General features: G+C 40.6%; 1 protein-coding gene across 1 annotated transcript; it reads right to left on the bottom strand.

The window, feature by feature from the left end:
* Positions 1-1,473: 1,473 nt before the first annotated feature.
* LOC124997235 (calcium-binding mitochondrial carrier protein SCaMC-3-like) lies at positions 1,474-15,751 on the bottom strand. The gene is made up of 10 exons (XM_047570798.1): positions 15,027-15,751; positions 10,466-10,589; positions 10,214-10,301; positions 8,978-9,089; positions 8,557-8,715; positions 7,088-7,240; positions 6,855-6,968; positions 6,186-6,353; positions 5,369-5,519; positions 1,474-5,250 (listed from the first exon to the last, which is right to left on the bottom strand). Exons 1-10 carry the CDS (start codon positions 15,237-15,239, stop codon positions 5,069-5,071), a joined length of 1,464 nt encoding a protein of 487 aa, XP_047426754.1. The 5' UTR covers positions 15,240-15,751; the 3' UTR covers positions 1,474-5,068.
* Positions 15,752-17,447: the final 1,696 nt, after the last annotated feature.

A 17,447-nucleotide genomic window follows, 5' to 3' on the forward strand; every position in this document is an offset into this window, starting at 1 on the left:
AGAAAGAAAGAAAAAGAGAGAGAGAGATGGTTGAGTAATCACCATAATTAGCTTACCCGGTAGTAACAAGTGGCAGTTCCTGCTGCAGGTTTTAAACATTTTACATGTCTTGTGGTCACACTTTGAAGAATGAAACTGTGAATTTGAAAGACATTTTCTGGAATTTAGTGGTATAACAGATCTAATTTAAGTTTTTACATTTTATTATATTTAAGATGTCAACGACTGCATTGCACTAAAAAGACCCTGGATGGGGTCATTACTCTCATAACAGCACAGAATGTACACCCTAGTTAGTTTATTGGTTGTAGTGTTTGTATAATGTCAGAGGCCGACACAGGTAATGTAATAACTTCAAAGAGGTAAAAAAAACTTTTTGTATGCTAAAAAAGAACTGTTCAATAAGAAGAGTGCTACATAAGATAGCTTTGGAAAGTCCCAAGACTGTACTGAGAAATAGTTACAAAAATATATAGAACTTTTAACATTTCCAAGGTATTGAACTCTTTTGTAGTTAAAATAATAGCTGCTAATACCAACACTCTCAAAAAAGAGACAGTTTAATTAATGCTGACCCTTGGAGGAGAGTAATCTTACATCACTGGTAAGGCCACGCACCCTTATGGGTGAAAACAAAGGAGACATTGCTGCATTGTGTATTGTTCTTCGAACAAGTTAAAAGATAAAACTGATATTTTCTCTGCTTTTTTTTAATGTAATGAAAGGGTTAACGTTGGCTAAGCTTCATGCTGTATTTATGTCACGATTCATTCATTTTACATTATGGAATGATTATGAATTGATGACAGTTGTCACACATTATTACGCAATTCAGTGAGGTAATAGAGTAAATATCTGGATATAACAACTCCGGCCACTGAGTGGAGTCATTCACCCATTTCTGGGTAGGCTATGACCAGCGGCCCCTTTTTTCAAGTTTTTCCATGTAACGTCGCCGATCATTGCTCGGCAACAACATTATATGTGTGTCTGTCTGACTAACGTTGGCCATTTCACTTGCTTTCCGGGCCAACAAATGCTAGCAACACAAAATAAACACTGATTTCGGAGGCATTTGTATTTACCGCTTGTGGTTTGTTTTCACCCAGATGGGGGTGTGGCCTAATATGCTACTCTCTTCAATGATAACAAGCTAGCTAGTCGACACTAGTTGGCTACTCTCAAAACTAGCTAGCTAGCTACCCATGATAACAAGCTAGCCATCCGACACTAGCTTGTAATCATAGGTCAACATTTGTGAGACTTTGTTGTACTTTTTTCAAAATGTGAACATGAAAAGCTTAGTTCAGATGATATATATTATATTGAATATATATTAATTTAAAAACTTAACTGACAGATTAATTATGATGTAGCAACAAGCTAAGCTTAAATTAGCTAAAAGCGATGGATATATGTCTAAATGTCAAATTATATTTGATATCATGAGAGAAAAAACTACTGCAAAAAGTCTGACTTTTAAATATTTTTAATAGTGTTTAGTAGCATTCAGTTTAAAATCAAATCAAATAAACACGTTTGGAACATGGCAAATGGTCTTGATGGAAGGTTTCTGGAGCTCAGCTGACAGGCCTCTGGGAGTTTGTTCTACAAAATATGTTGGGAATTACAGCTTAATTGAACAGTAGTATGTTTACAGTAAATTACAATAAAAGATTGGTTTAAAATATCATAGAATATGTCTATAATGTCCTTAGCAGTACATTAAGAGACATATTTTTCTCAATAGGCGGAGGAGACCAGAACCAGAGCAACAGTAATAATAATAATAATTAAAAAAAAACAAAAAACACTGGACTAGTTCATATATTACTTAACTGTTTGCTGACATGCTCACTATAATCACTAGAAAGCAATAGTATGTCAGTTTGTTGCACTCGCCCCAAGTGGCCACAAATTAATTAGAGCAGCTTTATGGCCAAATAAATCTTGGATGAAGACATAGCACGTCCATTTTGGATGGGACAGCGCTCCTTCGTACAGTGTCACAGATTTAATTCCATCGTTGAGGCATGTAAAGTGCACATACACATTCAAATCAAACGGATGATTTATCAAAACTAGAAAGCTCTTTTTTTTTTGCTCGTTGTCAAACTCGCACTACAACAGCTCTGTATATACTGTATATTTTTTAAACTTTTTTTTTGAAAATAGCTCATATAGAGGAAAGGCATCGCAGTTCCCACACACTGAATCTAGCCTGCTTACACTTTCACAAACGGCCCAGGAACATGCACCCATGCTGAAAAATATTGTACGTCATGCTCGCAAGGCCCCAGTGGCAACAAGCTCTCATTATTTCAAGTACGCTTGCAAAGGAAGAAAAAAAAAACCCTCAATAATGGAACAGGCATTCATAAGCATAATAATATAGATATATGTCTTTTTCCACTATGCAAATAATGACATTCAGCGTGTAGATGTATGTAGGAGTGTCACACCCCTCCTTTTACACTTCACATGCAGCTGCTTCAGAACTGCACCCATAAACTACAATAGAAAGGATTTTTTGTACAGTTCAAATTCAAGTTATATTTAAATATGATAGGAATCATGCACAATCCATCCAACTCTCATGAAATTGTAGATTCCACTCTTATATTCTTTTGCTTGCAAAAGTCTTTTGGCCGAAGCTTCATTGCAAGGAAGAAAGGTATAGAAAATAGTTTAATATGCCTCACGTTTACAAAATATAAGAATAGAAGTTTTTTTTCTTTTTCAGGTTATTGAGGATGGCTAATCGTACAACTTTCCATGCAATAAGTGCGGCTCACAAAACACACAGGGTTCCAGTTTCATGTTGGTCAACATTGAGCCGAGGCTAATATTACAGCTGCGCGTTCACTCGCTTAAGTGGATAGATTCTGGACAGATCCTAAACTCACTGTTCTCTACATCATAACATGAACTGAAGTTAGTCAAGGTTAGCAAGAAAGCTTGTTAAAAAAGCTAAAAATTGTTATTAAAACAATCCCGACACAAGATAGGGACAATACAAAAATTACTAATATAGGCAGGGGGCTGACTTTATATTTTATTTTATAAAACGAACATCCCAGCACTTTAAAATAGAATATTTTTTATTAAATTACCAACCCCCAAGACCTCCTAGTAATTTGTGCACAGTCCCTGATTAGCTTTTTCACAGCTTACATATTAAATAGTTATTTTCTGTCAGCAACTTGAGGTAAATACTACTTTGTCTGGAGGATGAACGTCAGTAAATTTGCGACTAGCTTCATGATATGACGGTTAGAAAAAGAAAAACCATGCGCCTTAGTTGGAATTCACATTTTCTTTTAGCCTCTTTGACACTAAAGGCCACTTATCACATCTCATATCATAATTTGCATTCTTTACCCTTAAGAGCCCTTTAACTATTTAATAAGGGACCCAGTTCTGATCAGTAATGGTTTGAAAGGGTATTGCACTCTTTAGGAAATATGTCGTGAGTAGGCCTTTACAACTGGCAGCTCATTCACAGCAGTTTCTTATTATTGTATCTCCTTGAAGTAATATACTGAAGAAATTTGAAGAAATGCGGTACATTACGACAACTGCAGATTGCAGCTAATGGATGCGTAGTGGTAACAGCTTTCAGAGAAATGGTCTAAAAGTAGGGACGGACAGCAGAGAAGAAGGCTGTAAAACATGGGAAGAGGTTTAAGGATGGAAGAGGTCGGTGGTGACGAAGTCGAGGCAAGTGGAACTGAATCTGAATGGGTGTAATAGTATCCTGAAGAAGTGGAGACGCTTATTGGGATTTCTACAAGTATTCCGTAGGTGAAAATAGACGAAATAAATGAGATGTGAGGGGTAAAGTATAGTCCCGAAGTAAGCCAACAAGACCTTTGATGTGGGGAAAATGTGAACCCGGTTGTCTTTAATGGATTCACGATGTGTTTGCTGCTGGCATAGAGGAGTAGAGTAGTACAATGTTTACTGGAAAGAAGCAGCAACTTACTGCTTACTAGGTAACAGAGGAAGAGATTAATGAAAGTGCTTTAAGTCTTTTTCTGTCCATCTCTAAACAATACATTTCTACTGTTTTCCCACAGTTGAAGCGAGCGTGGGGTAATTTGCACTAGTCTAGATGGAGCAATATGCTGTTGGCTTGTCCTGCGCACAAAGATACAGATATCACAACTGTGACTCTTGACTGAATGCTGTTACAAAGATGGCATGGCGAATAGCAGTGCTCTGCTAGATCACTCAAATGGCTTCCAGTTGGTAAAGGTCCATGCATGAACAACTGATCGTCGCAGTGCCACCTACTCGCAACATGAACAAACCCTAACCTGGCAACATGATCTACACAAAATGTACATGCTGTTTTTCTCCATACTGTATGATTTACAGCAACATGATATAGTTAGCTCTCTAACGTCACATTGTGGACACAGAAAGAGTTGCGCAACTCCACTGTGGAGTTCAGGCCTGAAGAGATCAATACACACCCAGAATAAAACAACCCTGTTGCATTACGACCTGCCTAAACCTTTTGACTACTGAGATTGAGGCTTCAGCGACACTGTTTCTGCCACAGACCATATGGCTTGTACACGATTTTGTAGTGTGAATAAAGTAACTTGACTGTTTACCTCACAATTGCGCAAATGAACAAGAGTGCTGTGCAACGTCGTGCAGTCTGATGAGCACTAAAACTGATAAGTGAATCTGAACCCCTCTAAATCATTCATGTCAATGTCATTGCTAGACTGTTTGGTCTTGACCCAGATAAAAGACATGGTTGGCTATATAACCAACAGACAGACAAGCCAACATTAGCCTCCTTCTCTTATCCATATTCCTCAGCTATGAGAAGGAATCTACCGACAAACTACACAAGCTTGAACCTGAGCATGTCAGCAGAAAGTGCAGTATCTGTGAAATGACCTTTTCGCTCATACTCCTAGACTTGGTTTGCTTTCTTCGGAGGTTTGAGGAGCAGAATCCTCACCTCTCCCGTGGTTCTTCTCACAAGCCTTTCACTTCTGTGTTGCTTTAGTACGTTTGTCCTTCATAGTCTAGTAGCAGTCAAAGAAGCCTAGTAACCCACTCCGAGGACCTTCTTCATGTGCTCGTACACCACGTAGGAGATGCTGACTGCAGGAACGACTTTCAGGAAATTGGGGGTGATGCCCCGGTACAGGCCCGGTACACCTTCATGAGATATGATGTATTTGAATTGGCCCACCATGGTCAGCTTGGGTTTACCCTCAGTGATGGCTGAAAGAAGATGAAACATGGAGGTTACAGTAGGAGAGAGCTCTAATCTTGGCCCTTTCCAACAGATCAAGAGACATTTATAATGAATGGATCTCGATATCACAATACCGTATCCCACCTTGTGCCTGCATGCGTGTCCGGATGAGAGCGAGGGGATAGGATGCCAGTTGACCACAGGTGCTGGAGACGGTACCGCAGCCCAGCAGGACCAAAACTCCTGGGTCTGCTGAATTTACACAGTACCGCTGGAGCCAGGCGTTCTTTAGAGTCTTAAAGCACAACCAGTGGCAGGAGAATAGAGGTTGAAAGGAGAGTTTTAAAAGATAAAACAAATGGTATAAGATGGATTTAAAGACATTTAAATACCCGAATTTAAAGAGAGAGAAACTGATGCACTGAATAAGACAAGAAACAAGGACGGTATCTTTAAGAGGATCAGGTCTGGTTTGACTATTGATTTTAAAGCAATCACTAAAATGGACAAAAACCAGGCCCTCCATCAGTTTTATGCCAGTGTGAGTAATGGGAAAGATGAACCTTAGGTCACTTATTGAAGAAATACCCCTTGTTGCTGCTCTGTCCAATCCCCATGAATTTTATTTCCATGACTATGCAGCTGGGTTTTTGCTGGGATGAGACCCCAGCTAGGAGAAAGTGAGCATAATGGGTGTAAACCAGCCTCTGGACTTATTGCTTTATTATACCCTGAAAAATACTGGATTGTGATTGGTTTGGAATGATTGGTGCCGTTGGTATTGAACAGATTGACCACACATGTGTAACAAAAAGAGCTGCAAGGCTTTTCACATTATTTTATTTGATCCACATTAAATATAAAAGCATGTATTATTTAATGTCATCATCCAAAAAGCAGAAACTCATTTTACTTTTACATTAGATCTTCCAAAAAACATTTAGAGGCCCGTTTCACATACCTCATACACGGCCAAGTCGATTCCAGCATAGGGGATGATGCCCAGGGTATTTGGTAAGTAGCCCCGGTAGAAAGCTCGGACGCCCTCTGTCTTCAGGATCTGCCTGGCACAATCAGCCATACCTGAGTATTGTCCCGTCTTCCTTAATGTAAGACGAGTTTTCAGCACCTATCCACAACAGAGGGGGGAAGAAAATAGAAAAATCTGACTAAAGGAGTGAGGAGAACCATTGGCAGGTCATTGTTCTCGCTTTAATGTTAACCGGAATAGGATTAAGAGATTATTCTAAACCATTTTCTTTTACTGATCTAGATGTGGTTTATCCTCAAGCACCGAGCATGGCCAAGCTTTGGAGTAGACCAACTTGTAAAGTGAGAACTTTGCAAGGAAAACACCATTATAATAATTACCAACCCTTTGCAAGTATTTGAGAGGTAACTGGCCCCAATGCCAACACTAGAGAGCAGTTTAAGGCATTCCTAATACAATGAGAAGTGGTTCCAGTCTTGGTCATTGTATCGTTGTCAAATTAGCATTTAAGTGGTTCCCACTGAACTGACAAACGCATTTGTGTCACACATAAATGTACTCAAATTTAATATGAGGCTTGGCATTAATCTTCTGAAGTGTCCACATGATTAAATTCTTAGTGACTAACTTCAAACCAACCTCCATGGGGTAGATGATGGTCTGGGCAGTAGCACCTGCCAGAGAGCCAGCAATGAACCTCTCCTGCACCCTTAAACTACCGCCCTCTTTACTGCCTCGGATCAGCCACTTGATCTGGAGTATGAAAACAGGAGGAGTGGGATGAATAATGCATTGCATTTTTACATTCTACTGGGACTTAAGCAAATCCTTAGTGGGCCAGCAGACACATTGATTGATGGGAGTGTACTGACTTGTTCATAGGCCATAAACTTAATGGCGGACTCAGGGGCAATCTTGAGGACGTTGATGCCATTTCCTCTCCAGAGTGAAAAGACGCCTCCCTCCTGGACCATACCCCTCAGGCCGGACCACAGATTAATCCCCCGAGACGTTGAGCCGTGTACCTGGACACAGAAAATAAGGCTGATCAGTTATTTTAAGGACTCCACATTCCAACATCCAACATTTTTTTAAAAAATTGTCCTTATGAAGACTTTTCTGGTCTTTTTTGCCTGTGATGATTAAATAATTACAGATTCACTTGGTGAATTGGACCCTGATCAAGCATTAGGTGTAGTTTGTTTGCCTATGCTAGCGACCACCTTGACCAGAGCTACTGTTTTAATGGCCACCATTATAATGGTCATAACGGTATGGATGGCAAAATTAAACTGACTTCATCATCCACCTTGAGTTATGTTTATGTCGACCTAATGAATGTAAGTGACACAGACTCTCCTTGACCTCGGTTTTTGGTCTCCACCCAACTCTTGTGAACATGTTTGCCTCTTTCTCTACTATATTCACCAGTTGTCTCTTTGTCTATATGCTGTCTATGTCAAGTAGTGGTTCCATCAGAGGCTTTTACTCTAACGACGACAGGCTGTGGCTGAAAATGATGCTATGTGAGTGAAACAAAACAATAAAGGTGTGGGCCAGGAACCACAAGAGTGAGCTAAGAGATACTATAAAGCTCTGCAGAGTGTAGTCCATTGCCACTGAATCGACTTAGCGTGAAATAAAGTTGCCATAAGACACAGTGGGTATTTATCCAGCATTAATGTTTCATCTGTAGTTTAACATTATTATAATAATAAACTTTATTTAATGAGAATAATAAAAACTGATTCTTCTGTTGCTAAATGGTTTTTGGTATTTCAGACTTTTAAATCATGTCGAGCAAACTAGCCTGTATGTTTTTGCTGAGAACGCTCCAACTACCCACTCATACTACCCACAAGTGAATGTCAGTGGAGCATGAAAGGGATGGAGCACTGATTAAAATGCTGCATATTAACTGAGCTAATATGGATCTCTTATGATAAAAATTAACAGAGAGCAGGTGGTGCATTCAGATATTCTGACATGCAATCTGAAGAAGATGTGTCAAGTAACACAATTCATGCTCCACAACTGATTGATGCCTTCAGAAAGGATGGCTTTAATCACATAGCGTGCTCTCTGCTTCAGGCAGCCTCAATACACCTTCTAATTGTGTGAATAGGAGAAGGAATTGTTGTTCCAACACATCTCTCTACACTGGAGACTAGTTTTATTAGAGTATTCATAAATCTTGGAAGGGGTTGCCTTAAAGACTAAGGTCAGGGAATAGAACAATAAGAAGTGCATTTACACATTTTGTGGGGGTCAGTATATTATTAATCACCCCCTTACACCACTGCTTTTTATACTGTGTAACAGTGGAGTGACAATCACCCACCTGCAGGAAGACTTTGAGGCGGTCCAGAGGAGCGGTTCCTGTCCGCGATACAGCCCCCGCCATGGCTCCAGCAACCAGCTGCCTCCACACAAGACCTGCCCGCCGCTCCCGCTCTGAGAACTCATCTGGCACCGTCAGATGTTCCCCAATGTCAAACATCTACAACGGGATTAGAACGTAAAGAGCTTTGCTCCTTCTTCACTTCACTCCATCGGCTAAGCTTGTCTACTTTTTACAGTGGGTTAGCAATGTGAATGTCAGTTGTTATCGCAAAGTGTTGTTTAACGACTCTTGTCTAAACCTTTCCTGACAAGAGCTATGCCCTGCTTCTGTTCTGGGAAGTGTAAAAATATAAATAAGGTAAGGATGTCTTTGAATGATTAAGCGGAACATTACTATTACTGGGAAACAGGTGACTCACATGAGAGTGTTTCCAGTGGTGGACAATCTCCTCCATGTTATGGAACGGGTTGAACAGGAAGTGATCACGCCATTCATTCCAATCAATGGTCATAGTGCCATCCCTGTCCATACTGGGAGAGGAAGTGGGAAGTTAATCAGAAAGCCTGAATCTCTCAGTTTGAACAGTCAACATTTACAGCAAAGATGCATGTCATGGTTTGGGATTACACAACAAGTAGACAGTTAATTCTCATATTCTGTTTTCCAGAAATAGGCAGATGGAAAGACCTGAGTTAGTTTGACAAGTGGAACATTGTTATGGCCATTTGAATAGGTTGCATCTTGGAAACACCCAGGACTGTGGGGTGTACTTTCTGGCTAATAGCTTCCCCATGCTGACTTCAAGGTACAACTTACAGAACTTTAAGGATCTGTTGCGAACATCTTGGTGCCAGATATAGCTGAACACCTTCCAATGTCTTGAAGAAGCCAGGCCTTAACAGGTTGGGGTTGTTTTTTGGTGCCAATACCAAATTAATGAAGACATTGCGATGGTTGCTATGGCTGTATTTCATCATGATAACAGAACCTTGGACCGCTTGAACAGTTCCATTGTTTGTAATCTCTTAAATCCTGGCATACCTTTAAAAAGTACCACTTAAAAACACCTTCAAATTCACACAGTAACTGCTTCACAAATGTAAAGCCAAAGTCAGCAACTTTGGGAAATAAAGTTAGAAATAAAGAGAAAGAAATAAAACACAAGAAATGCTAGGTCCATTTTAGTCACAGCACAACCGTGCTAATAACAATCTTCTGAAATGAACATATATGACCTGGTCCCCAGTATCAGCAAAAACCAGCACTCTTGTCATGGCACTCTAGACTTGATATACTCCACCAACTTCACAGGGTGCGCCCATTGCTTTTCTCCATCCAGAGTGCGTGGACTTGTGCCAACATGTTTTGTTGAAAGATAAAAATCAATGGACAGTGGATGTAAAAAATAGGGGTAAATAAAAACGCCTTAATTCGTTGAAACCTGCACCAGGGCACAGCATCTGTAACTCTTGCCTCATTCATGTTCAAGATCTATTCATTTGTCTAGTTTCCATTGAATAAATACGTATGCAATAAAGGTAGGTCTCTTATTTTGGGCCCCCACACTAGATTTGTAATTATTACAAGTTTATTTTCCTTTAAATGGATGCCCAAGTATTCCTTTTCAAAATGTTTTTAGTTTCCCATTATATACCTCTGCAGTATTCTGGAGGCCTGCTCCACTGTGACCTCCACTCCAAGCTTGCGTAATGAGTGCTGGATCTCCCCAACATCAATTCGCCCTACAAATAAAACAAAACGTGTTAAATGGCTTGTAAACAGTGTTCCTATTTGTTCAGCTGTATTAAAGACCGGATTTTATGTGTATCACTGGAAAAATAGTAGCAGGAATTTACAGAGAACTGGTATGTGTGTGTGTGTGTGCAGGTGTTCAGCATGCCCACACCGTCATTGTTGCGGTCCAAGTTGTGGAACATGAGCCGCAGTCTTTTCTCATGAGCCCGCAGGTACTGGGAGAACTCCTGGAAATCCAGCAAGCCATCATGGTTGATGTCACTCTCGAGGACAATCTGTGAATGCATTAAGAGAGAGGTTTAGTGATTCAGAAGGAAGTATAAATGGGGGTATAGATGGGATAAAGAAGACTGAGATCTTCTGGTAGTGTAGATGACATGGAGGTGACAGTGGGGATGGGGGTGCAGAAAAAGAGTAAAGGAAACAAAAACAAAAAGTGTAAGGCACCGTGCCAGTGAAGGTCAGGAAGTAAACTATTTCTTACCTGTTTGCTAACATTATCCTCTCTCCTTTCTTGAGAAAGACAGAGAGACAAAGAGAGACAGAATACAAGGCTAGTTCTTATCTTGTACTGTCTTTGGAAACATTACCCGACAGCGTTACTAACAAAACATGCAACATGGCACCTGTAAGAACATCAATGTAATATTAACTATTTTATTTTGTAGTGTATTGAAAAGTACAGTTGTGGGGTTCCACAAGGCAGAGTGTTAGGCCCATTGCTGTTTCTACTTTCTTTTGTTTTAGTAGTTTATTAGTAGTAGTCATTTAATCCAACTTTTGGATGCCAAAATCTATAAAGTCTACTTTGGATTTCATCACTTTCACTGAATTTAACCAAAACTGATATTTTTTTCACGCATACACAAACAAACTCATAATTAATGATAATGAAATTAAAAAGACTTGGTTGATGGTTGATTTCAGCTTGTACAAGATCAAAACTGCAGAGAAAATGTAGAAGACATAAAACCAATCAAACAACTTCAAGTCAGCTTCTACTTCGACAAAAAGAGTGAATCCTGGAAGCTTTGTGATTCAGAAATATTCCAAAAACCAACTAACTTTTCAGTTGCGTTCAGCTTTCGGCGAGAGGGCGACGACAAACAGTGTCATTGTCAGTCACATCTGTTTGTCCATTTGTAACCAGGATACTAGAAAACATTCAACTACAGGGAAATCTAGTGGAAGGAACAACGCAGTAGGTTTTGGTGCCGATCCTATTTTTTTTTCCAAATAATTTTTCTGCACAGTTGGGCCTGAACATTTGTCCCCTGATATGACTGCATGGTAATTTATCATGGGCAGCACGCTGTCAACAAGTGCCTCACATTTCTGTATCCTAATCCTGCTGGGCAAAACAATGTCCTATTCAAAAGTACCCTGAGTAGTCTGACTGGTTGTCTGGAACAGGAGTCCTCTACAGTCAAACTAGTACTTTGAGGTAATTCAAATATGATGCTAATGATTGTTGTACTTCTAGTCTGATCCTGTTTATGAATATTTGGACCAATCCACTAAGTAAAGTATGAAAATATCTGTATTGTACTTGTACAATACGGAGAGGAGTGCACCTCCTCATTAATGTAACTACATGTTTCAGCCATTCAGACCGCAACAACTGTGATGGGTCCACATTGTAAAGTCACCCCCAATCTGCCTCTTACATTAAGTACAATCTACTCACACAGTAGAACTGTTGGTCAAGATTTATCAGATCCAACATTCAAGCTACTTAGTTCCTGGTGCCATTGTTTGAACTCAACAAAGGCTAACTCAACAAATGCTTAATCTTTGTAGCATTTAGTTGCAGGTTGAGGCGCCACTAGTTTTCCCCTCTAGTAGGTGTAGTTTAACGTCTTCAGCCCTGTTTGTGTAGAACAGGAAGTCAAAGACAAGGAAATGGTTCATTCTTTAAAACAAATACATTTTACTTGGGTGTTGTGTTTGTTTTAAAGATGAGGATAACAAACTATTTCTTCATTTATATTTTATCAAGACGGAATTAACAATACAGTACGGCATAATCTACACTGTATAGCTGCATATCAAAACAAGAGGAAAATTTACTGCGAATCAAGTGATCAATGAGAGAATGCAGGCTGTGAAGTTCCCGCTGCAGATAAGGCCTGTGAATCATCTACGATACGCTAAGGTGTGTAGGGACTGGAAGGTGTGTGCTAAATAAAGGTCTTCTTTGGACTCCAAAAAGCAAAAGCAAGTAGGTTACAGTAAACTGACATGAGCTCCAGACCAACAAATCAGACCTTAGTCAAGGTCAGTCGCGTGGCAGGTTTGTGTTACGGACAGACTGTTAAAATATTCATCCGCAAAGGGTTGGATTCCTCCACAAAGTGGAACAGGTTGTCTTTATGTGGTGTCATAACCAGGCCACACAAATTAGTCGTTGACCTGTAAGAGGTTTGATAAATGACATTAAATGACAAGACATGCACATGGGACTTGACTGCACCGTACTATTTAAAGAGGGAACTTTGCTTTATAGCACAGTTATTTTACGTATCCTGTGCTCTAAATTCCTCTCCATATTTCAAAGATCGTATTTAATGATGCAAAACGGGGCTGCGTGCACTAGTTATATGTGAAAATGTCACAATAATATGATGGCTGCAAGGAAATGCATCAGCTGTAAGGTACTGGTCTGGTCTGATCAGAATACAGAGCCCAAACAATCAAAATGCAGAAAACTTATCAGCTGAACATCGACAATAAGCTGAAAAGCACAAAGCTGCACCCTGCAATGATCATTTTCTTGTTAAAATATGCCACTTTAAGAAGTGTCTTCCATATTGCTTCTCTTGTCAGCTCCTGGGAACTTATTTAAGTTTGTGGAGACAAGAGAAAAGACTGAAACTATGTAGTTTTACTTTGCCTCTGTGTTGTGCGATTGCTACTGTGGCTCCGGCTGCTGTGGTTGTAACTGAGAGAACGGTACAGACGGTAACCCCAGACACATACACTGCCCTCAGATCTCTCATACTTTATTGAACGTCAACTCAGCGGGTGAACTGGTCTTTTAATGTGATTAGAGAGGCTCCCATGTGTGTCAACAGACTCGGGCCTCTCCGATGTGATAACAACAGCTTGCATGAGGGATGACTTGATATCACTTTATGTCAGTTTCTTCTCAATGAGACACTGTGGTGCCGTATGTCCTGTTCTAGCAAGTCGCCACATCTTGTCGGAGCTCTTTAGATGGCTGGTGGAGCTGCACCTGAAGGTCCAAAAGATCCTTGTAAACGCCAGTTTACTGGCCTCTACCTTCTTTTTACGCTTTGACAAGCTATGTACAAGTATCAGTACGCCATTTGGATTACATTACGCAACGTGTTTCAATCAATATAGAGAAGGAAATACCTCTACATGCAACTGGACAATCCTACAACCCATAAGACTTTTTATAAGATTAATACTTCGCTTCCTCAAAGTTACTCATTTTATTGTTCAGAAAATCTATTCAACTGCGCTCAGATGATGTGTATGAATATGTCACTGTTACTGAGTGGTCCGCCATTTTTTCACGAGCAGAACGATGCATTCGTGGGCGCAGTATTGGACCCTTTATGGATAACACCAAAGGAATCATCTTCTATTGTGTCCATCTTCCTGTAGTGATGCTACAGCAGCTGCACATCTCTTCATTCTCATACACAGACCTAGTTTCTGTGTCATACTCCTATCAGGCATAACATTATGACCACCTTGCTAATATTGCGTCGGTCGCCCTGGTGCCTCCGCAACAGTTGTGACTCATCACAGAGTGGACATGGGCCTTCTGAGGGCGTCCTGTGCTGTCTGGCAACGCAATGTTGTTAATGGGGGCCTGTGGGTTGAGGTGAGGGGCCTCTGTGGATCTGGCTTGTTCCAGTGCATCCCACAGATACCTGATCAGTCTGGGATCTAGGGAATTCGGAGGTCAGGTCAACACCTTGTGCCATTTTTCATGTTTCTGAATCGTTCTTAACACTCTACCATCAAGGAGTGTCATTGCTGTGGGGTCGGGGAGCCCGGTTTGGTCTAAGTGGGTGGTGCAGGTCTAAGTAACATCAGTGCTTTAAATGTTGTGGCTGATCAGTACACGTGATAAATAAATACATAATAAACTACTAAAGCTTATAAACTGGGACTAATAAACTAATTAAAAACTAAACCTGACTAAAGAGCTCTTGTTACATAATGACTGTTACAGAATGAGCTGTTGAGGCGAATGGATAGATAATACAGATCCTCAGCAGCCTTTCAACAGACCAGGGAAAGTGGAGGTGCACTAAGTACAAGAGCGTTGTTGCTAGGCATCTGAAAACAAGGTGGGCTGCTCTTTATGATTTGCCTGACATGCTTTTAAAAAAGACGTTGCTGCAGGACTCCGGAGGCAGAAAGTTCAAAACAGTTATCCTGTTTTTTTCAAACGCACTGCAAGATCAGACTTTTAAAAGACAAGACACGTTGGCTATAGCCTACTGACTCCTAGTGCAGTCCCACAAAAGATAAATCTGAGAATGTAATAAACGCCATCTCTTCTTTTAATCACCCTCCTTATTAGAGTCTACTTTCAGGCTCTTGCCTGTGTGGAAACATTCGCTGCTATAGGTTAACCTAATGTCCCCATTCCTGCAAGCCAATAAAGCCGCTCAAGTGCGTCCACCTGCCACAGCATCAGCCTTCGCAACAGCGTGAACTCCCCCCCTCACCTCCTCGGCCTCTCCTCGGTGCAAGCCGCGCGCCGCTAGTCCGGTCCTCAGCTCGTCGATGTCCACCCTGCCATCTTTATTCAAGTCCAGCTGCTCGAACAGCTCCGCGTACCTCCTCTCCCTGTCCGGGTCCCGAGAAGCTCCGCTGTCACCGTTCTCCTCGTTTCCTTCGCGGCGTAAAGGGGCGCGGAACCGCTCCTCGTCTTCGCCCATGAGAGAGAGGGAAAGCCGGGTTTCTGTGCTGGTCGTCGGTTGATGTCACAGCCGAGCATAACAGTGTGAGAACCGAGACGAGTGCTTTTTTTTTAGTCCTTGTTTCCAGAGGAATCAAACCGCTACATCACACCATAAAGAGAGAAAGGTGATAGAGGAGGGTAGAAGAGCGTGGCTGTTCTGTGTCCTGTAGAGAGGAACGTCCCTCCCGGATGGATGGATGGATGCGGCTTAGACGAGCTCTCGCAAGAAATAATCCCCGTGACTGTTACACAGGCCTTCCCTGCCACACGCGCATATTCATAAACTCATTCAGTTGAATTAAAGTTTCCGTGAGAGGAGGAGCTCGTATATGAGCAGCCTTTTTTTTTTTTTTTTTTTTTTACCGCAGTGTCTCACTATTAAGACCAGGGGGAAGCGCGTGAAATACGTTTAAATCCGTACATTCGCGCGTACCCGGCGAGAGGTTCTGCAGCATCACACATTACGCACGGCATCTCCGGCAGTTCACACGGCACAGCCCATCAAAGCAGAAAGAAAAGGGGAGGGAGGCAGGACACTGAGTTCACTCTGTACTGTGAATAACTTCAATTCAGTTTTTCTTATTTTACACAGGGCGCAGCAAATTGAGGCGTGTGTCTGATGATAAAGAATCCTTAACAGGCCTTAGTCTAACGAAGAAATGCCAACATGTTGAGTGTCCCTAAGCTAGTAGGCTAGTTGAATAGCTAATTAAATAAATTCTGCTTTTCATGTTTGAAAAGCAAATTAAAGAACACCTAATTACAATACATGTTTTTTTTAACACTGATAAACTTAATCAAGATGTATTAGCTGTAATATCTATGAACTCATTTCTAATAGAATATCAAGTAGTGACAGTATTGATGTGTGTATATATAAGCTACACAATACATATATTGTATATACACATAATATACAGGGATATGGAAATATGAGGTAATATAAAATATCTATATTTCAAATACAGTATATAAAGCTTGGAGTCGGCTATGAAAGGATTATTACTGTGGATGCATATCATATGCAAACCTTGCATATGAATTCACTGTAGATGCAAATGGACTAGTATCAAAGCTTAAGATATTTACTAATAGAGCTGGGGACCCTAAAGGGGACTGTCGGCCTGATATGCCTCTGGGGGAATGTGTATATTAATAAAAGAGAACCCATAATAGATCCTTGGGGGATCCCACAAAATAGAGCAGAACTACATCTCCAAACGCCAACAAATTTCTTTTGTGACCTTGACTGTAAAAAACAAAACAAAAACAAACAAACATGTAACTGTTATATACAGATTTATTATACATTAAAAAGTATGAATGAAACTTCATCCAGTACTGATACTGAAGTTGTTTTGGCAGGCCTGTAGACGACTATGTGAGTTAAATGAGCAATAGATAGCTTACCGGCTAATAATAGCTTTAATAATGAGGATTGTGTGCTGTGACGTTCAACAAAGGATAGTGAAATGCCTGGTCAGCATCTACAGGATATGATTGAGAGAGAGAGAGAGAGTGGAGTGGAGTAGAGTGGGAGATTAAAGTGGTGAGTGTGCACAATCTTCCCTGGTGTGATGGATTGTAGCCAAACATTTTCATTTGAGTTTAGAATCGAGCTGACACACACACAGATGACAAGCCTTATGATGAAAGGTTATTGAGTTTGCCTGTCTGAAACCCTTCACTGCTGAAGGTCCTGGAGAGTTAAGGCTGTGTGACCTTTTGTGATAGGTTAAGATTTAGGGCCTATGCAAGATGATCTTAAAAAGCAATCACACTCATAGGGAGCAGATGGCAGGAGCAAGACAGGAGCCAGACCACTAAAAGCTTTAAAAACAATTAATTAAACCTCAATAATAACATTTACAGTTAAGCAAGGACAGTGGGGATGGATGTAATGTGGTTGTCTCTCTTTGTAAGTAATTTCCTTTTTTTCAACAGTCTGTGCATGTTTCACCAGATGGCATTGGCATGAAGTGCATTGCAGCAATCCTGGTTGACCTTTTTCTGAGTCTACAGAGGAACGGATTGACCTGATCTTCTTTAGTCATTTCACTTACAGCAAAGCTGATGTGCTGTTTTAGTCTCCAGAGAATCAAAGGACAGTCAAAAATACTTCTTAGGGAATACATGGTGTACTAAAATAACATATAAATAGTGCTTTCAGAACCGGGACCACTAA

The sequence above is a fragment of the Mugil cephalus genome, chromosome 20, assembly GCF_022458985.1.
Source record: "Mugil cephalus isolate CIBA_MC_2020 chromosome 20, CIBA_Mcephalus_1.1, whole genome shotgun sequence".
Classification (NCBI taxonomy): Eukaryota; Metazoa; Chordata; class Actinopteri; order Mugiliformes; family Mugilidae; genus Mugil; species Mugil cephalus.

Bases quoted from the DNA above. Each gene is read 5' to 3' on its own strand.
- LOC124997235 (XM_047570798.1), bottom strand. From the start codon at position 15,239: ATGGGCGAAGACGAGGAGCGGTTCCGCGCCCCTTTACGCCGCGAAGGA. The intron at 9,090-10,213 runs GTATATAATGGG...TTCCTCTCCCAG, and splicing joins GCCTCCAGAATACTGCAGAG to TATGGACAGGGATGGCACTA. The intron at 5,520-6,185 runs GTATGTGAAACG...TTGTGCTTTAAG, and splicing joins TCGACTTGGCCGTGTATGAG to ACTCTAAAGAACGCCTGGCT.